The sequence below is a fragment of the Neodiprion pinetum genome, chromosome 4, assembly GCF_021155775.2.
Source record: "Neodiprion pinetum isolate iyNeoPine1 chromosome 4, iyNeoPine1.2, whole genome shotgun sequence".
Classification (NCBI taxonomy): Eukaryota; Metazoa; Arthropoda; class Insecta; order Hymenoptera; family Diprionidae; genus Neodiprion; species Neodiprion pinetum.
In genome coordinates, this window is record NC_060235.2 from 28,791,503 (window position 1) to 28,813,773 (window position 22,271).

General features: G+C 35.6%; 2 protein-coding genes and 1 long non-coding RNA gene across 5 annotated transcripts; 2 read left to right on the forward strand and 1 right to left on the reverse strand.

Moving 5' to 3' along the window:
* Position 1: 1 nt before the first annotated feature.
* On the forward strand, positions 2 to 7,744 carry LOC124217350 (dnaJ homolog subfamily C member 10-like). 3 transcript variants are annotated; one of them, XM_069135684.1, is made up of 12 exons: positions 2 to 264; positions 900 to 1,069; positions 1,231 to 1,447; positions 1,626 to 1,837; positions 2,074 to 2,298; positions 2,968 to 3,180; positions 3,355 to 3,481; positions 3,596 to 3,814; positions 4,105 to 4,380; positions 4,600 to 4,876; positions 4,961 to 5,159; positions 5,344 to 7,744. In XM_069135684.1, exons 2-12 carry the CDS (start codon positions 959 to 961, stop codon positions 5,572 to 5,574), a joined length of 2,307 nt encoding a protein of 768 aa, XP_068991785.1. In that variant the 5' UTR covers positions 2 to 264; positions 900 to 958; the 3' UTR covers positions 5,575 to 7,744. The 3 variants fall into 3 exon arrangements, with proteins under 3 accessions (XP_068991785.1, XP_046478722.1, XP_046478723.1); XM_046622766.2 differs by having other exon boundaries at positions 2 to 260; positions 900 to 1,053; XM_046622767.2 differs by having other exon boundaries at positions 2 to 260; positions 945 to 1,069.
* On the reverse strand, positions 7,490 to 16,718 carry mas (trypsin-like serine protease domain-containing protein masquerade). The gene is made up of 11 exons (XM_046622769.2): positions 16,371 to 16,718; positions 11,368 to 11,675; positions 11,221 to 11,257; positions 10,715 to 11,121; positions 10,187 to 10,384; positions 9,877 to 9,997; positions 9,426 to 9,614; positions 9,028 to 9,283; positions 8,605 to 8,882; positions 8,256 to 8,410; positions 7,490 to 8,173 (listed from the first exon to the last, which is right to left on the reverse strand). The coding sequence occupies exons 1-11, from the start codon at positions 16,483 to 16,485 to the stop codon at positions 8,006 to 8,008; spliced, it is 2,232 nt and encodes a 743-aa protein (XP_046478725.1). The 5' UTR covers positions 16,486 to 16,718; the 3' UTR covers positions 7,490 to 8,005.
* LOC124217369 (uncharacterized) lies at positions 16,239 to 18,802 on the forward strand. Its single transcript, XR_006882807.2, has 4 exons — positions 16,239 to 17,020; positions 17,743 to 17,814; positions 18,335 to 18,439; positions 18,617 to 18,802. It is a non-coding gene; the product is annotated as an uncharacterized lncRNA (long non-coding RNA).
* The last annotated feature ends 3,469 nt before the right edge of the window (positions 18,803 to 22,271 follow it).

Consider the following 22,271-nt stretch of genomic DNA (forward strand, 5'->3'; position numbering starts at 1 on the left):
AGTAGAATTCTTGGTTATTGTCATATAATATTTGACAAATGTGAAAAACACGTGTTCGCCGAAGCGTGCCATGCGCTGTAGATTCGGCGGTCTGCCGGATAGATTCGGATAGTTAACCTAAACAAGTGTCAAATTGTAGGCAGCTAGCTGGCGGCTTGATGTCGTGGGCGGCGAATATGCTAGAAGGAGAGAGCTGATAAGATCGCAAGAAAAACTTGTGTGACTGCACGTAGTTGATGTTCAAAAATCATAGTTAATATGTAAGTACGTTTCTTAAATATACGTGTCTAAAAAAGGTTAGAATAACAGCATTTGTAACCCTAAATAATTGACAAACATACTATGTTAGGCTGAATCTACACGTCACGCGTTTAGTCCTCATTGTCTTATTGCTTCCTTTATGATTAGTCTTGTAATAATTGTTCACTCAGGAATTACATTAAAATTTTTTAGCAGTAACATCTTCATATTGTACATCAATAAACTGTGTATTACTTTGAAAAGATTTCAGTCTAATTGCCCTTACCAAAATCACTTCCATTCTTAAAACAAAGAATAGAGTGCCTGAGTTCAGTTAGGTAGACCAAGACGAAACATTCCTTGGATTCATTTTTTGTTCCGCTCTGACCGCAGCTGACTTCTGACAAAGTAAAGTGTGAGACAAAGTCACTTACAGACAGTCATGGTTCGCTGTATTTGATGCAAACAGAAATAAGAACAATCTTCTCTAACATTACTGAAAGTCATTCATTATTCATAACCTTGAGGAAAATAGCCTAGTAAAATACAATTTGAAGTATGTTGAACTGTCAATGACAATTGACCATTGGCGGGAGTTACATTTTGCTGTGTCATAACTTCATTGAGCTCTAATATTTTTCCTGTATACCCAATTTCAGGTATTGCAATATATTTGTATTGCTGATTGTAATTTCATTATCTAGTGGAGAAGATTATTATGAGTTGCTTGGAATCAAAAGAGATGCCAATGACAAAGAAATTAGAAAAGCTTTCAAAAAGCTTGCTGTCACCTTACATCCAGACAAGAATACGGTACATCAATGAATCAGTAATTAAAGTTTGATTGATAAGCACATAAGCTGATTAATATAAAATTTGATATTATAGAACAAGTTGAAAAAGTTGCGGAATATGCACGGTGATAATGAAAACCTAATGCTCAACTATCTTGACAAATCATGAGGGATCTTCTCATTTTACATTTTGCAGAATGATCCCGAGGCGCATAATAAATTCGTAAAACTCACTACTGCTTATGAAATCTTGAAAGATTCTGAAACCAGAAAGAAATATGACATTTACGGTGAGGAGGGCCTTAGCAATGGATATAAAGCAAAGCAATATCAGTCTTGGAGTTACTATCAGAATCAGTTTGGCATATATGATGATGATCCTCAAGTAGAAACTCTCAATAGGCATGATTATAGTAAGTGGTAATGGTTGTAATATATCTAAATTTTAACGTGAAAACTTATTACAATTTTACAAGTTTTCACTTTGAAAGAGCTGTAAATAAAATATATCTGGCTATGTGCCAGCTAACAATAACAGTTCAACACTTGTGTTAATGTTTTAATTGATTATAATATATTATTTTTTGACAGATGAGAAAGTTTTAAAGTCTGAGAGTATTTGGTTTATAAATTTCTATTCTCCGATGTGCAGTCATTGCCACCATTTAGCTCCTGTGTGGAGACAAGTGGCTAAAGAACTAGAAGGAGTTGTACGTATTGGTGCTGTAAATTGTGAAGATGACTGGCATCTTTGTCGTCAAATAAATATCAGGTCGTATCCCACGCTGCTTTATTATTCTAGAGTGAGTAAATATACTTATTAATTCATTACTATGCAGCATAATCATTCTTGAGAAGAGAAACTTTCATGCACGCTTGAATTATACTGATGATATACAATGAAAAATGTTTCACAAGTCAAATTGTGCTAGTGCATTTTAAAAATTTGATAAAATTGTTCACATGCGACGTCTTTTACTTGAATGTTTTAACAAGATTTATTCAATAGCATTCGAAATGTACGTCTCATTTTTTCTAGCATTCCACGCATGGTGTGTTGTATACAGCGGAAAATACTCGTGAAAACATAATCAGCTATGTTTTAAGTAGATTAGATGTTAGAGCATTGCCAATTAGTACATCACTGGGCAAACGAATTATTCAAGGTCTCGAGGCGACCGAAGGTGCAAGTTTATTATTTATTTGTGGTATAAACCGCGATTGTTTTACCACTGAAGATCATCTCAAAATAGCTGCAATTTTAGTGAGTATTCTGATTGTCATACTTATGTAAAAAAAATTTACCATACTAGATGAATTCTGATTATCAAATCCTGGTTATCAAATTACATGTTATTCTACTTCTTGTGAGTCACTTTACGCCAAACCATACACTTAGAATATCGCCATTCTTAATTTGCCTGAATTATTTTTTATGTGTGCCATGAAACAAAAAAAGAGATATGTGGTTGATGTACACAATTTTGTATCCATATTTTCGATTATCGAATACAGCTTCAAAGTTCAAATTTGGAAGACACGGTCTTCTTCATTTTAAAAATTGGTGGATTAATGTGCAATTATTACATGAATACAATCACTTTTTCTAAGAATTTTAAAATTGGTAGTTGATGGCTTAAAATATGGTATAAAAATTCGACTAATAAGATTCATAATCAAATAATTACATAAAAATAAATCATATTCAATCAATTTGAAGGGTTATTTATGCCCTTTCTGAAGTCTCCTTCTTTGATCAATTATCTTTATCACTTTTGAACATACAGCCACTACAAGGAGGGCATGTATGTAGTTTTCCGTTTGTAGAATACATTAGAAATATTCCAGGTACATCAAAATTTTCGATCGATATGTTACATGTGAAGTGTTCGGTTTGATGTGGAAATATTCATGTGTATAAGTTCTTTTCCAGAACAACATGGTTACTGTACGAGTCCTCAGATGTTCGGATGATGAATGTGACGACACGATTCCACATGACATAGGTGTTGCGTTTCAACATAACAACAAGAACATGCCTTCAGACCCAGTATTTTTTGAGGATATAGATGATGTACAGATTCTCGCAAGGAAGGTTTTGGAGCAATTACCGGAGCCACAAGATCTGAGCGAGGAAGATTTTTTGGTATGTTTTTCTTACTCGAACTCTATATTTAGGGAAATGCATATTATAATTAATAATAATCCTGAAATATTGCAAAGGCATGTGTCCTTGAAAAAACTCAATTGTAAGTTTTACATATCTTGTCAAATATTTGAATCAACTGGTTACAAATATTATTGTTATTACTTTATTCAGGGTATAAGAACACGTCTTCGATCAGACTTGAATGCTGGTTGGTTGATATGTTTCTACATAGGGCATGCTACCCAGTTAGATGTACAGTTGAAGAAATTACCTGGTATTATACAGAGTATAAACTTGGGTGGGTATCTATTTGGAAAAGATGCATTTCATATCATTTTCCTACAAATTAAAATTGAATCAATAATTTACCATATTTATTACAAGTCATTTTTAATTTGATAAAACATTTCAGGAAAAGTTAACTGTGGAAAATATTCAAACCTATGCAAAGGGTTGAATGTAAATCACTACCCTGTGTGGGGAGTTCTTAAACCTGGTGGAGCCTTTGAGTTGCACCATGGAAAAGATTCCGTTCACGATATTGCCAGTTTTGCTACTGAAAGTATTAGGGCTACAAATGTACATATGCTGTCAGTTGACGAAATATTGTCAATTATGAACAACAAAAAAGGTAATAATATTATAAGATTTTAAATTTATGTTGGGATTACGCCTATGTGTTTTAGCAACAGTGAAAACAACAATAAGAACGACAATAATAACAATAACAGTAATAATACTTTTTTTAGTTCCCTTTGATTATTTATTCAGTGATTTCTGAAAGTTCACAATATTCCAAGTTACATTCTTTACCACAGAGTACGATATGGGGTAAAAGAAAGGTTGATACACTTCCTCATAACCCACAATGTAGTAAATTTTGTTTATACATTTAATTTATCCCACTTCATTATTTTATAGATAGTGAGGCGTGGCTTGTTGACTGGTTTGCGCCATGGTGTCCCCCTTGCATAAGATTTCTGCCCGAACTCCGCAAAGCATCTTTACATTTTGAGCCATCTGTTGTTCACTTTGGGACAGTGGATTGCACTGTACATTCTACTATTTGTAGACAGTTTAACATACGCTCATATCCGACAGCAATGTTGGTAAACAACAGTAATACAAATTTATTCTCGGGGGATAAAATTGCTGCTAGTCTTGTCGAGTTTATTACTGAGATGCAGAACCCTACAGGTAATGGATGTGCAAAATTTTTTATCTAATCTTCGCAAGCCGTTTAAATAGTGCGATTATCGATATTAATTAAATTTTCAATAGTCAATCAAAGTTTTTGTATACACTAATCGCCAAATATGGAGTTATGTAGCTATTTGATACTTTTATTGAAAACATTTTATTGAGATCATTTTGATTGAATGAATTAATATACTTACATCTTTTTTTCTCTCACAGTCATAAAGTTAACAACAGATGACTTTCATCTCAAACTTGGTAAAAAAACGGTTGATGAAATTTGGCTCGTTGATTATTTTGCACCTTGGTGTGGTCCATGTCAACAATTAGCTCCACAATGGACGTTAGTTGCCAAGACTTTGCAAGTCTTGCCACTTGTGCATGTTGCTTCGGTCAACTGTGAACTAGAACCTTCACTCTGTTCAAGTCAAGGAGTACGTAGTTACCCAACGATTAGACTGTATCCTACAGGCAGTAAGGGATTGAATCGTGTTGCGTAAGTAATCCAGATAGAAATAAAAATTTGAAATTGAATACATCGAAATTGGAAAGTATTGAGTAAGAATATGATTATATACAGATTATACAATGGAGCAAGGGATTCTTTGTCCATATTGAGTTGGGTAACAGAATTTCTGCCTGTAAATGTTAAAAACTTGAATCTTGATAATTTCGATGACATGATCTTACCACGCAAGGAAGCTTGGCTGGTTGACTTTTTTGCTCCTTGGTGTCATCACTGCATCGAGCTACAGCCTCATTATAACATTGCAGCGCAGGTAATTTGTACTATTATTATAAATTAGTGATGTAATCAGCAATGTAGAAAGATGATACATGCTTATATTGAGGACAAAGTGTCATTGTTTTAAAAAATTTCTTGATCATAAAAAAGACAAACACACTTTATTTAATTTCTATTAGTTGTTCAAAGAGGTACAAAATTTCGTTCACATGTTTCAGATACTGGAAGGCAAAGTTCGATTTGCAAAAGTTAACTGTGAGAATTACAGATTATTGTGTAGAAAAGCGTCAGTACGAGCATATCCGACAGTCATGCTGTACTTTCCTGGTCAAAAATACAGTAACGAATATGATGGGAGTCAAATAAATACTGCATCAGCTAGTAAAATTGTAAGGGATGTTGAAACATTACTATCAACAGCTTCAAGATCAAAACGTGACGAGCTATGATAGGTATTAATTTTCGTATGTGGTGAAGTCCCGAATTTACCTGAGAATCTCTACTTAAAAGAGCTACCTTTGAGGGGTTTTTCGCAATGTTCGCATGCGCTAGGAAATTATAAAGACAATATATTTATGTAGCTTGGTCACAAAATTTTATATATTTTGTATTAAATAAATTAGAAAAAATCTAGGCATAGAAAAATACTGCACCCGTTACTGTGAACTCTTGTCGTTAGTTCATTACCATTTCTTTTCTGATGGGCTTTTTTTTTGCTGTATATTATGAAAGACCGCATCTAGGATCAATTGCAAATGTTACCCAATTGTTAATATTTAAAAAATTATGGAAGTTATGTCCATTTTAGAATACCAAATAATGATGCTACAATGAAACGCAAGTGCCTGTAACTTGTTTATTTCTGAGCCTTTGGTAATTTTAAAGAAAATCACAATGAAGGTTACATGTTATCCATGAACTTCGATAATAAACAGAAGAATTTTAGTGTTGCCAATGATCGTATTTGATTAAACTGTCATTGACTGGAAAATATTAAAAACTGTGTACTGAGTAGAATTTACGGTACCGTAATTAGCGTTTTTTGTTCAAATAGGGTAATGCTGCAGTCTCTAGGGTCGAACCAAGAATTTTTCTTTTTCTTTTCAATAGACAGCATTTACTAGTACCGTGGAAATTATTGTAAAGTGAAATATTTTTTTCTCCAATTAAAATCATGTCCACACTGTCCACGTGTAAAGGTAGTTTTTTGATGTTGCCGAATATTGTTAGAATTATCGCCACTTTATTGTATGCTTTGAAAGATACTTAATCTAAAAATTATGAAATTAACCTAGGGTATCATAAAGGAATTATAATCATTTCAACACAACAGTATATACAGAAATATATATTTATACAGAATTACTCATACAACGCTGTTATAAAGTTCATAATAAACATATTCACCCAGAGTACATACAGCTACTTATGTATTTATGTTCCTGTGTGAAGTTTACATAAACAGTGTTCATTAAAATAAATGACAGCTTCCTATTATTGTATTTAGAGTGTGCTGAAAAAATTTTAATTCGAACTGAACATTTCTTCACTACATGTTTTTCTTCAATAAAACGCGGTTAGACTTTTACTTTTAAGCATTTTACCATCTTCTTCAAAATTCATTTCAGGTGATGAGATGAAGTTGAGTAAAAAATGTTAATATTCACATAACAGTGAGTAACTTATTTCAATTGCTATTATATTGCATTCATCATACTAACTTGTGGTAAAAATGAAGTATGATCACGTTGTACAAGTATTTAGTAAATTTCAAATATTAGGTAAAAATTTAATTCTTCAGTTGACATCGTAATGTAAATAAGAATTGCAAATAACACTAAAAAAAAATTTTTTTTAAATAACTTAAGTGTACCAATGATATGAGCAATATTATGAATGATGCATTAATTTACAAAGCGAGTCAATAAGTATCTACTATTTGATAGCTCGATCAATATTTTGCAAAGTGAAAAAATTTTCTTATCAGAGTAATGACTTGCCTATAAAAAAGTAGGTATATGTATTTAAACATAGAGTACGTTTCTGATCTTTGTCCCCCTTATCCAATTTCAAATTAGAAGACAAAGTGATACACTCAGTACCAAAGGTAAATTGTCTACCAAACATTCAATTAACATCCCGTATTATATAAATTGCCCATTATTATTCTCTGAAGTTACATTTTTCAATTTGTATCATCTTCACTACTGTACATACACACGTGATAACTTGTGATTGATTCAGTTATTTGAGATTTAACAGGAAGTTTTCGTAACATTTTCGGTAAAGAAAGAAATTTGTTTTCTATTGTATCCTCAAAGAATAGACATAGATGCGGTTTATAACAATACTTTTTCTATCAACTGGTAGATGTATCACATATATTCCCAGTGTAAGGATACACGATGTATGTAATTCAAATGAAATGCTAAAGAATTCTGATCATCGCGTCTACCACTTGAACGGTTCACTTGAAACATAGTCATATTTATTATGTCTAATTTATAGTAAACATAGAGAGATAACGATTAACATAAAATGGTTCATAACTGTCAAGTTGTTTTAACTGTTCAGATTATGAACCATTCGAAGTGATAGTAATGAAAATTTGATTATTTTGGCGATGGAAAAATGATCAAATACTTAATAAAAGTAATGAAAAAATTACTAAGCCATTTATTCTGCTAACCAATTTGCAAAGAAAGCATCAGAGGTATCTATTGACACATATCTTATAGCAAATGAAAAGAGGTTGTTGATTGTATGAAGGACTTCGAAAGATGTAAGTATATTGCCCAAGTATTTTCAGTCACAATAATAACTGGGTTAGCGGTAATTGTGCAAACAAATAAATAAGTCATTAAACACAGGCTTAAAATACTATAGATTATTTACGGATATAATCTGGTTTATCCATCCAATGAACGCTGAAACCTTAACGTAAACTCCAGGTACGTCTACTCTGCCACAACCGAAACCCCATGAGACCAATCCTGCCAGCTCATAGAATCCGTCATCTTGACAGACCAACGGTCCTCCACCATCACCCTGTGCATGTTGAAGAAATAACGATAATACCATGTGGATATATGATCACATCTTATTTAGTACTGGATGCTGTGTTACTCACTTGACAAGCATCATTGCCCTGTTCGCCTCCAGCACAGAAACTACTCGCTGGTAATATGAATATTTTTTCGGTTACAGCATTTACTTTCCTAATGCATTCAGGATCGCTTACTATTGGTATTTCTGCTTCTCGTACTCTTAATGGAATAGGTCCAGCTGCAATGCGGTTTGTGTCAGTTTTATGACATACGTTGATGATTTTTTTTAATAATGAGGTTCACATTTTTCTTTTTGCCGAATAATATTAGTATGATATTTTACTGTGACTTTAAATTCAAGTACAACTAACATTTGTAACATTGGTAATATGTAACGTGAAATATTAAAAAAGCTTTTACGCAACGACTTACCTTCTCCCATGTAACCGTAACCAGTAACTGTACATCTTTTTCCAGCTGTGTGGCTGACACCTCTAGCTGGCAAACAGACTAAACATACACCTTCCCTCAATTCCGCCTGCCCATGTAACTTCAAGAGGGCTATATCATTGTCGAGGGTCTGGCTATTATGATTGTGATGAATGTAAGTTGTTGCAACACGCAAGGTTTGGGCACCAGGACTACCATATTTGCGTGTAAGATCATGATCACCGACCCTGACGTATATTGCATCACCGGAGCGAACAATGCTGAAATTTTTTGAAGCATTCAAATACACTTCATCCCCTCATATTATTAAAAAAAAAAAAAAAAACAGAAGGATGTCATATAGAAAACTGAACAACTTTCTCTTATGCAGGATATAATGGCACCAATTTGTAGTATGACACTAACTTGGTTACACAATGAGCTGCAGTAAGAACCCACTGCGTCCCGATCAAGGCACCACCACAAAGGTATTGGTTCAATGAATTGATAAGTGCCACCTGCCAGCACCATTCATTAGCATCTGCGTCTTCTCCACCTACGACGCGAGCTTCCCTAATATCGTTTCTTGCTTGTAGTGGACCTCGCGAAGTTCCTTTGACACCACAGACGTATTTGCTATAGACAGGTGCACGCGTCGTGGTTACTAGTGTTGTTGTCTCATCTGCAACATGTATCATCAGATTATTTGAATTTCATTTGACACATATATTACAGATATAATAGGTTGTTTCTACTCCTTATATGCTGGTGAAATTTTGAAGTAGCTTTTCTAACACGAGTCTGCTTAAAGTTTATTTACTTACAACTTGGAGTTGGAATCATTGTTGTATATGGTCTTGGAGTTGAGTTTGGCATAAAAACGGTGTCGTTTCTATTCGTAGCTGATTGTTGATTGGAACTGTCGCCCTGAAGTTCTCTGATAATTGATTTTGGGGCGCAGCATTGATGCCCCGATTTCTTGCACTTGAAGAGATCCGTCATTTCAGCGTTCCCTATGCACAAACACTTCTTGACATATTTTGCTACTTATAAACGGTTTCATCTGAAAATTAATTTTTTCAATATGCAATACTTATACATGAAAAATATGCTGCAAAAAGACGCATAGCAGTGTATTTTAGCCACTTCATTTGGTTTTCGACATAAATTGGAAACTTCTTTATATTTAGAAATTTCTGGTTTTCGTGAATTAAAATTTTAACGAGTTAAGGGAAATAATGAAAAAGCAATACAAAAAACACAGAGTATACTTACTGAAGCACGTAAAAGACAGATAGGAGACTATACATGAACCAGGGCATTCTGGACGAGGATCAGGTGGTGCAGGAGCTACAGTTGTTGTTGGCCTTGGCGTTGTGGGTCTGGGTCTGGGACGCTATAAAGACCAGATGGTCAGACGCAGTCAACGATTAAAAGTTACAATCATTGAATATTACAGTTGTACATAAAATTATACTCTATTCCATAATATTAATGTTATAATTCAAACTGTCACAGATGACTTTAAAGGAATCAATTGTATTACTCGTCGAACAAACACCATACAAATAAGCAGTGTGCTAACCGGAGGTGGACTTCTCGTATCGTCACAACATATGGTGCTTGCTGAACAAGTTGATGTCTTAGGTATGAGAACGTATGGCCGTTCGCAAAAGGCTGCCATAATGTTTAGTATACAAAAGCCTGGACAACGAGGTAGCTTTAATGGTGGTGGTGGTGATGGTCTTGTCGATGGACGTAAAGTTGTCGTTGTACTCGGTTCCTAAGGATTAAAAGAAAAAAGCAATTGCATTTAAATATTCAGGTCTCTGAATACTTAAAATATGGTGTGAATACTCTATATGGTAAATATTTGACTGGAAATGGTTAGCAATTTATAATGATTTCCAAAAATATTCACATGTTGGGGTTTTACTATAAAAGTAGTCAAAATGTCACTCAAGATATGTTGGGAATTCTGTTAATTTTTGTTTTAATACATTGTTTTCTTGCAATATCGTTCAAAAGTCCATGTGAAGAAATTAAATAGGTATTGAGAGTTATCATAGAAATTGTAATATGTAAACAGAGAAAACATTTCATGTAGAACTACCATCTTTTGTGGGGTGTCAGTTATACAGCAACTACCATCATTGGGACACTCTGCTTCGCTGTCAATATTGTCACAGAAAAGAGCAAATAGGCCACTGACACATTCTCCTGTGCATTGATTTGCAGGTTTTGATTTGGGAGTCGTTGTAATGCTTGTAGTTGGAGCAGGAGTTGAGCTGGATGTGGTTGAGGAGACAGTTGTAAGTTGAGTAGTCTTTACTGGTGTAGCCATAGTTTTGTGTGTTGTATTGCGATTGATGACGATCAATTCTGGTGGAGGAGTATCACCATATATATCACGAGAGACACAACATCGTAATCCTTCCTCGCACAGATCATTGACAGCTAATACTGCCTCACAATAATCAGCCATTCGATCTGGCACACATACACCGGCACATTTTTTGTCTGAAAGAAAAGCACATTTTGAAGAACGCTGCCACACACAGTTCTATCAGTTTTTATCTCAGATACTTTAGTGATGCAACCAACAATCTTTTCGCTTACCGTCTGACAACTTATCCTGTGTTTCCTTTTGCTTTGCCTAAAAAAATTCATTAAAAATATCATTCAATTGAAGGAAGGCTGTATAAAATTATCTATGCCAACTGTATTGTCCGTAAGATTGAGATTAAATCTGTGCATAGCATTTACCGTAGTCGTTTTTACTGTGGTAGTGTACAATGGTGTGGTTGTCGTTGTAGTCGTCGATGGGGTTGTCGATGGAATTATAGTTGTGCTAGGCTTAGCCTCGGTATTTTTCGTTGTGTTTTCACTACCCTTAACATTTGATGAATCAGCAGATATGGTATTGTTAGCTGCTTCCACGCAGCATCGCATACTCGCAGATGGACACTGAATATCTTCCAGTACCTCGTAGCATATCAAAGTTGCAAATGCGTGAACACATACTCCAGGACAGTCTGCACTGTTTGCAGTACTAGTTATCGAATCCAATAGTCCTATAAATAAGGATTATGATTAAGTAGAATCCTATGAGTAGCAACAGCTCTGCGCATTTTTCATTTTCATTATTTTTCAACTACCGAAAATTCCCACTAGCGAAATTTTCATGAAAAATTCAAATTTTTCAATTTACATGAACATTAATAATACGCTGGAAAACGCAAACATATTTTCGTCTTAAGATTAAATCACCAGATTAAATAAATATTATAATTATTCGAGAAACGGAAACGAATATCTCGGTTAATTAGTATTTGAATCAACAGAGATTGCAGACCACTTAATTCCTGATATGTGGATATTTACTTAACTCAACTTTGTTTTAAATCATGGTTAAGTGCCATTCTATTCATAGTGAAGTCAAGTCTTATTAACGACCTTCCTACTGAAAATGATCGTGCCTTAAATCATAAAGATTTTGAAAGAATTCAGTAAATAAATCCATAATTTATTACCTGATTTGTCTTGTAAATTCGACAAAATATATAAGAAATCACAAAGTAAATTACAAAAGCACGAATCATCAGACATACTAGATCAAAAATCATCTAGTCAACTATATAGTCACTAATTTCGATAAAATATATAAGCAATTACATAACTATAGTTATATGATTTTTGATTCAGTACATCTGCTAATTCGTGGTTTTGTAATTTATTATGCGATTTCTTATATATTTTTAATTAGCATTATATAGTCAATTATTGTATTGTGATTAAATTCCAAAAAATATATAAGAAATCACATAATTATGGTTACACAGATGTGTAACTGTAATTATGGTGTCAGGTGAAACATGGGAAACGATTTCGAAATAATTTGTATCCAATTTTTTACTTTAGATTTCTCAAAACTAAAATTATACATGTTACAGAGTCAACGTGATTCGAGATAAAATTAGTTCTTCGAGTTTCATTCATCTGCATACTGCTACTAATAATTCAAGGACCAGACTGGATAAGACGCTTTCATATTTGGGTTATTTACAAAAATATATTCGCATCCCAAATCTTGCGTAATGAGATTTGTTATACATTTAAAATAAGTATTAGAGTCAATTTACTGGCAGCGTTCCATACTGCACTGTAAGATTTTCTTGCAAGAATCACGCTCGAGTTTGTAGAAAGTTATTTGAACATGTTCAACTTAGTTTCAATTTAAAAGTGGGTGATATGACGAACCATCGCTAATAAGACGATGAATCACTTTTCATATAGCTGTGAATTTATCCTAGGCTGAAACGACAATACTGTATATAATAAATATTCATTCGTAGAAAATTAAGATATATCAGTATTTAGGTTTTCGCCTTTTCAGAAGAGGACCTATTGACTTTTGAAACAATTTGATCTATTACACAACATAGGGCGTTAATTCTGATCTCTTGTATGGTAAAAAAAATATCATGTAAGGCCGCAAGTGCTCGATAATATCTCATTGTGCTGATAGCACAATTTTACATTTCAAAATGGAAATTAATATTTACTATTTTTTTTTTTTACACTACGAGTTGAATATCAGTGATAATATTATTATGTGTCGTTACGAATCGAGTATGGTATGGGGCAGCCGTTTGATACCGGCGGTTGATAATTAGCCGGAAGAATGAATGTGCACTTGAGGATCTGTGCGTGAAAGGCTGGAAAAAAACCTGGCAACAACTCGCAAGTAGGTACACAAAGTTGCAAGCCCAGACAGGAACTCGTGTTCCCGTTAAAAAGAATACCAAATCAGTGAGTGCCTCCCCCCTTCCCTGATCCCACCTCCCACAGCAGGCTCGCGTCCTAGATGCCCCCCCCCCAAACCCGGTCTTCCCGGAGGTGCGGAACGGAAAGCTGCCACCGACTCGGATGACCCATCGAAATCCGAAGTCTTTGAGGCTTACAATCAGATAAGAACCAACGCAACGCTCGGAGAAGAGGCGGCGTGACATTTTCACATATATATTCTAGTGAAGTATATTATTATTATATACAGGATGTACACCGTATATACGACATGTTTAAAAGTTTACAACCATGCGTTATATACGTATACCTGTATAAGAGCAGAAAAAGAAATTTGAATGACGTTTTTGAATCGAATATCGTAACGGTATAAATCACTGCCAACCATCAAACGGATTCATCCGACGCTTATATTCTTTCGACATCCCTTCTGTGAAAATATTCGCATAGAATTATGCGTTGTCCCGTACGTATACCCATACTCAACGTTGTAATCCTGACGTCGGCACATCGGCAGGCATAACGGCCCAAACAAATATAACGGGAGTTAATAAGCAGCGCGCGAAGCAGAATCGCGTCCCCCTCCTTCATTCTTTCGCCTCATGTTTTCTTTTTTTCATTCTCGCTGTATTTATTCATTCTTTGTATTTTTTTCTCTGCAACTTCTCCGTATCCCGGACTCGCGTGCACGTGCATACGTGCTTCTAATAAGTCAATAGCTAGTTGATGATTCTAATTTATCGACAATTCTCTTCCCACAAGAGCACACGTGAATGCCCACTCAAACATCCCGCGTACCAGTTAACTTCTTTCAAATCCTTAAACTTCACCTTACTTACTGACCAATATACGCCAGTAAATCATTCTTACTAAATGGCAAAAAGACTATCACTAGCAGCCACCAGCATTTCATATTTACGCACGATGTTGCGGCCTACTATATGATCATCGCGCAACCCGGTAGATCGTATATTAATTAAAGCTCTACGTCAAGTAGTATGCATGTGAGGACATGCAAAGTAATTTTGCGTAACGGCACAACATCCTTCACAAATTGGAGCATCAATGACGAGTTTAATTTACCGCCATTATGTGTGTTCGACTGACTGTAAATGGTCCTCACAAATTCCTTAGCCTCTCATTAATATTGCGATACTTAATGCTATGCGTGTTAAGGTAGTCCTATACTCAAGACATTTATAGAGGTGGCGATAATTCTAATACAATAATAAAACTCACTGACTTATCAACTATGTAATAGAATCAAATTTTTAAACAAGGTATAACGACTAGTTTATGCTCACTCTGAAAATTAATAGTTCTCATCGCGAATACTAAGTTTATTATTTTTTTCATTATTAACTCACTATCCGCCTACCAACGGTGTATCATGATGGCAATAATTTAAGAACAATCAATTGAAACTAATACTTTTCTACTAAATGTGTACATACTTTGCGGCAAGTTTAATTATATACATCGGTACTCGAACTATTCGTTCGTGCCAACTGTAATATTGTCAAAATTTTTAGATGATTCATTTGGTAAGCAACGATCAGTATATCATTAACCCCGGCCCACACTTTATCCGTTTTAGAAGATCCTCAAATGATTGAAGAAAAAAATTAATCTGACTAACGACGTATGATTTACATGTGATGTAAGACTTGCCTAAAAATATACCGTAATTCTAAATTACCATTAAATTGATTTTTTTTTTCAAATGGAATCATAAAACGAACGGTGCTGTCTGTCAATTGTAGGCCACGCAGTTTAGTGTGCTTAGGTTAACCGAAGAAGTGCATTTCATGCATCATGGTATTATGGGAACGAGGGCAAACTGTCACCGTAAATTATTCAAGAAATAGACTTTCACGAATTACTCTTAAATAGAGTTAAATGAAGGTTTGAAAAATGCTGGTATAAAAGAATGATAAAATTGAATTGGATTCGATTTATAGTTAGAGAATATAAGCAAAAAATAGATGTAGATTTTTAGGCCAAAGAAATAATTTAACATTCTAACCCTTCCCCTTAGTATTGATTATTTTCAGCAAGAATATTTTATTGACTTATTAATAAATATTTTCTTTAAGTGCTAGGGATCGATCCATGACATTGAAATAATTCGAAAATACAATGTACTTGGAAGATGGAACTAACTAACGCTCACGGAGTACAATTGAACATTGATGTACATTCTTGACTCAGTAAGTTTCATTTACGCTATCATTTTATTAGGTTACTGTTACAGCATTACGCGCGCCGAGGTCGAGGAAGCGAAACAACTAGCAGTGACTTCCTTTGCTTTTTGTAGCCACTCGTCTGTCCTCGTTGCGGAAAGTAGTAAAAAGAAAACGTGCTTCAATTGCAGACACAGTAGTGATATCCAGACTGCAAATTTGTCCCATGTGCGGAACAGATTAGTCCCACTTATAGGCTGATTATGCTCCGCTGTTACGGTTAAAAAAAAACACAACATACAAGTTCATTAATTCGCCATTCACTGGATAAACCAGATAAAGCAGCGCCTTGAATTTGTTCGCATAATCACATGCTACGCACGATTAGATCGTTTTTAAGCTTCCTGGCAAGAATCTATGATGAAATTGTACAGTTATAGCAGCTGAACTTTGTAAATTTTCGATCATTCAAACAGATTTATTCACCAGGGTGGATAAGAAACTGTGAATCGAATGCCAATTGTCTAATTATTAAAATAGGCATCACACCTTCATACGTATTAATACAGGGCTGAAGACATATCTAAAAAGAGTGATTATTTTTGGCACGAAAGTGATACGAGAGTATATAACGACAGTGGTATAATCATACCGTACGCGGTAGAAAATAAAGAAGACGCAAAGAAGTTTGCTAGCCGTACATGAACAGGAAAAATTGAAGAAATAATTCCATGAATCTAGGAATGGTTAGACGGACAAATGTCTCTTTTTTTTTTTTACCAGAAAAGAAACTCCCAGCGAGGGAATCGTCGTCCTGGGCGTTGGTAGACGCAAGGGCGAATAAGAAGTAAACGACGACGAGACGGCCCCCGCCAAATGTACCCCGTAGGTGCATCTCGCCTTGCGCTCACCAAGACAAGATTGACAGACACTTGACACTGGGTATTCACTTGTTGCACGTGGTTATATCCCTGCGCTTGGTTGTACTCAGTTTACTCGGTCAACCGGTGCTTACTGATAGATTCTCTAACCGAACGGTACGGGGCCTCATCGCCTAACTGACCGCGTCGCAACACTATACTACCGAGTGCTGGGCCAGGTTGAGGGGACCCGTGTTTCTTGACATACACCGACGACCTGGAGAAGCGCTCCCTCGTACATACGAACGTACCTGTATTACGGCTGCATTCTCTGGTTCCCGCCCAACTCAACCCCACCCTTTTCCATCCTACATAGGATACAGTACAAGTACAGCATGTGTGTAACCTGCATCCTTCGCCATCCTTGACCACGTCTTTTTCCGTCCTACCGCATTCCTATTCAACCATCGTGCCGCGGAGGAAGAAGAAGACGAAGAAGGTGAAGAGGAAGAAAAGTCGTAAAGGTGGCGGTGGTGGATCAGCGTCCACTGCACACACATACATACACAGGTATATACATTTATATGTATACACCACTACATTTGTTTACGTGTATATACTGTACGAGTAACGGTACTTTGCCGTACACGCGTGCTCGTCGGGCTATCTGTCAATAGGCGCTGATGACCTGTCTCTGCCTCGAGTATCTTGGACACGATTCTCCACTACGGACTATATGATACGCCATACAACGGAAGCAATAAGAGAAACCGAGGAATCAATAATCGCGAGTGTTAATTCGTCCACACTTTTTCCTCCCCCTTGCTATGTATGCTTTAAACTTCTTTCTTTATAGCTCGTAAACAAGTTTGGCATATAAAACTTAATACAAACTATAAATCGTGACGTGTTAGACGGATTAATTCGATCATTCATATTTTTTTGGTACCGAGTTAGTTATTATATGAGTATAACGTAGATAAAAGCAATGAAATAATTCATACCTCAAAGGAAAGATTTGCGTGCATATGTGTACGCAATATAAGCATCGTGTTTCCTCTTCGACCCGAATGCATACCGATGCTGCACAGACCGATCTTACGCAACATCCTACTCGAAGCAAATCTGTGAAAAGAAATATTTTCGCAGACCGAATTTCATATGTGTGGACTATTTTCGAAAACAAATGTTGATATAAATACAACCTCCAAGTTATCTTCAGCATTATTTCAGATTTACTGAAATGTTTTCTACTTACTGCCCGTTTATACTCATTTTTCGCATATTTACAGAAACACGGAAGCGACGTGAAACCACGCAGATCTCAAGGTTGATAATGGTTGCAAACTGCTACAAATAATCTGGTAACTAGTCGAACGACCAATCAACCAATCTGTAGAATAATGATCAAAATTTCACGTAACAGCAGCACTGAAACAGGCTACCACTCTAGCCTTTTGAATATAGATGGTTCTTAGGTATGAGGAGTTTATACAGACATGCATGATGCACATGTTTATTATAATCTAAATAATGACAGTAAAATATGGGAGATGTACAAGATACGTCACTTGCACCAAATATAGAGAGACAGAATAGCATAATGCGGATTGTCGGCATTGGGATTCTTAGCTTCAACGCTTCTACGAGGATCCAATGTTGAAAAGATTGGTTCCGATTGAAATCATTTTCAATTTCGGAATTCTTATTGAAGTTGATGATTAGCTACATAAACGATTTTTTCCTTTGCTAATCGACTCCTATGATATTTATCAACCGTATTTGAGGGCCAAGACGATTGACATAAACGGCATATGTAACTTCAAATTGATATTTACCAGGTGGTCGTGCAGTTTGACAAAATTTTGCTAATTTATGTTTCAGCATATGCATACCATGAGATTGACGTATTTTCTCCAGCGAAAGTAATTTGGCATAGTCTTGGGCCGCGGACGGTATAATCATTTATAAACTGACGGCCACAAAACGGTGAGATTTTATCGTATTTACTCAGCTGTTGATCCAACGATGTTGTATAGGTCTGTTTCGAATTCTTTGGAATCCAATAAGGGATTTTCCAATCAAATTGGATACACATGAATTTTAAATCGTAATATATCAGAGAAAGTAAAAATAACCCTTTTACTTTATTTCGTAATTTTTCAGAGGGCGTCAAAAAAGGTAAAATCAAACTATGCCAACGCTATATCAGAGCAATTTTTCTTACGCAAAAACGGAAAATTTCTTCGTAGTTTCGTCGTATCTCCTCAGCTGTTGGTCCTACGATCTTCAAAAGGCTTTGGTTAATTCCTTGGGGGCCCGATAGTCTGGTTTTAATCGATTTAAAGGATTATTTCCATTGAATTTGGACGTCCTAGCAAACATGATTATGAAGTTTTACTGGCGACTTAGATTTTACCAATTCACAATTATGAAACATTAAATCTGTTACATAATGATTTTCCTGAAGCTTGATATAATTAATACGAGTTTGTAAAGCCTCAACTTCCGTCTCCAGCGATAAAGGCCGGCCACAAATAATCGTTTGAAATGAAATATATTACGAGAACACGCCGATCTATACCAAAGCGACCATTTTTGCTTCTTCATTCCCGCATCGATTGATCCACTTTCGACACATCCCTCCTCCACATACATAGTTGAATAAAGGAAGCAACCAAGAAAAGGGAGAGCCCTTCCTAGTGTTTACGTGACATACATTTGGCCACCGACGTCAATACAATCTGGGCTAGCCGAAGGTTTTGGCGCCAGCATGACGCCACCAAATGCTTTACTACTGAGGGGTGCGTCTCGGCTCGATAAATTGGTATATTTCTTACGATGGTATACGATCCGACCTTGGACTTTTCGATATCATTTCCACCAGCTCGTCGTTTCTTGGTTGCATTTTGCTGTATAGAAATGACAGATTTCAATTGGGATTTTAATTTTTGGTTAACGTTTATCTAACCATTGATACTCTCACTCATGCAGCAGATAGAAATTTGTTGACATCACGATTGTAATTATATCGGAAATATCGAATATTATTATGTTATTACTCGTGAATTTTTATGACATTTTAAGAATACTAAATCTGGCTAATGATAAGTGATTATTTTGTTGATGTTCGGAATTGATATTCATATGAAATAAATTATTATAAACAGTTTCTTCAACATAGGTTTATAGAATTTCGCGACTGGTTATTGTTGTAATCTGAGATTACAATATCAAAATCTAAATTCTTCCTGAAAATGCAATTGTGTAAGCAATACATCATTTACGCATGTATACACATGAAGAAAAATTCCGTTCCACAGGTTATAACTTTAAATCTTGAATCTCCAGAAATATATTTTGAACCAAAAACATGTTTAAACGATAAGATCTGCACACAGTGCAAGTGAGCGTCGTTAGACAATATTAATGATGTACCGGAAGATCATAATTCTCGCAACAATGAAAGGAATGCCTCTGTATAAAATGCGTAACAAAAGAAGAAACAATTTTTCATAGTTTATTCAGTGCCCTATTGTTTTTGCGCATTAGAAAATTTTGTCTATGTCAACAATGTATCATTATAACATACATAGTATTAAAGTTCGAAACCAAATTTTGGATGTTCGGATGTTCAGAAAGTGACGTCACCAAAAATTTTTTCTCTTTTGATCTATACATATAGACGAAAATCAGTTAGCCGAATTCCTCAGTCCGGAAACAACCGCGCAGTAGAGCGGACGTATGAAAATCGCGCTCCGCAGATTTCGAGTTCCAGGTTCTCTACCTTCTGGATCCTGCGTTCCAGGTCCTTGACTTGGTGAAACTCGACTTCCAGGACTGGCGCTCCGTAGTTACTGCACTCGAGGTCCGCTACCTGGTGAAACTCGATTTCCCGGACTAGCGGACTAACATTTATTAGCTATTGAACAATCCTCAAGCAGCGAGGGCGTGAGGCATCTGGTGAATCTCATATCATTTGGTAAAACACTGACAACGAGTAAGCGAGCGCAGCGAGCATACGAGTACAAAAACCAGCTACATTAGGCATCCGACCCCGAGCGAGCTTTAGCAAGCGAGGGTTTCAAAGCTAGTTCTACAATTAAAAATCAAGAATGTATGTACAGTGAATGAAATGACTGATGAATACGCAAAAGTTAATATCTGTATATTGTATACCGTCATACGTGTTCGCGTCTTCCGAAGACCACTCTTACTACCAACTCTAATTTATGACAATTTAATTTTCTCCAAAAGAGGCTCGGGGCCAAATGTTTTTAGTACCAAATTGTATCACTTATTATTCGTACAATATCGGACCCAGTTACTATATCGTTATATAGGTAATGAAAATCCGTTACAATTACAGTGAAACCTTGTTAAGTGGGACCTGGATAAGTGAGAAACCTCTATTATTGAGATTTCCTAAGAGGTCCCGGCACTTTTTTATCGAATTCCCTCTGTTAATGGAACTTTACGAACCTGGTTAAATGAGATTCGATTTCTAGAATTTTTTCGATATTTACCTCTATAAATGGGACTCTGCAGCTTAATTCCCTGTATAAGCGAGACATTTTATCAGGTTGAGACAGGCTTAGACACGTTTGTTTACAAACATTTGAATTTCTTTCGCATCGTTCGCACGTACATGCTCTTTTGTCAGTACTATCTCAAGTTTTGACGTGCAAACATAAGAATAAAAGTGTACAAAATGTCCAAACGTAAGCATAACACATTAACAGTATCTGAAAAATTAAAGCTTCTATCAGACTATGATTGTGGAAAGTCGCGTGATAAACTGTGTGCGGAGTATAATGTACCAAAATCGACCTTGTGTAGAATTATTAAAAACAACGAGAATATTCGGTCTCAGTATATTGATGGAAAAGGGAAGCTTAAACGAATAAGATCAGCAGTTCTGGAAAACTTGATAAATGAAAAACCTCTTCAAATGGTGTAAAATCTATGGTCCCTTGAAATCTCAATTAACCAGGTTTCACTGTACAAATTTAGCTTGCACCTGATATACCAACGTGCATACAGTTGATTATACAATACACGTACATTTTACGTTCTAGTATCTGTATAGGAAATATGCTTCGCGTTTTTAAAAAAAATCTGCATTACAGTTGGACTGGGATATACGACGATATATATCCTTGAAGAGGTGGATTCCGACATATTCAAGGATACGCGTGTCCTTTACTACGCAGGTTAAGTAGACAACATCAGCGGTCTTGAATAAGTCAGAATCTATCTTTCTAGGTGTACGAGACTGACCCAGTACCTCGCTTCTACTTTGGAGTTGATCGCGATGAAAAAGCCTGTTATGCTTTTTAGCTTACAACTCGATATTATAGTACATTTGCGATCAGTTGTCGTGCTTACGATTTTTATAATTTACCCTTACAAAAATTCCGCACATTAGACGAAAAATCACTTTGAATCAGGGTTAACTGTGAATTTTGTACAACGTTAAACAGCATTTTTTTTTTTAATATTTCGCTTACATAACGTGCAGAAATCTACAACGTATAAGGTGATCATGCTTGTGTTTATCAGTACACATGGTAAGTTACTGTATTTATATTCTATTCAATGAGAGTGATCTTACATTAGCACGTTACAATCTGCAGTGTTACCAAAGGTCAACTGAATGAGAAAAACACTATCGCCGTCAAAGGAGTGACGAAATTTCTGAAATGTTCGATTAAAATCTCATTTACTACTCAGAATTTAAAATTCTTCTTAGCTACAGTCATAAGGTTTAAAAAATTGAGAAACCTTATATTGTGTTCATGATGCATAACGTTTAGAAACC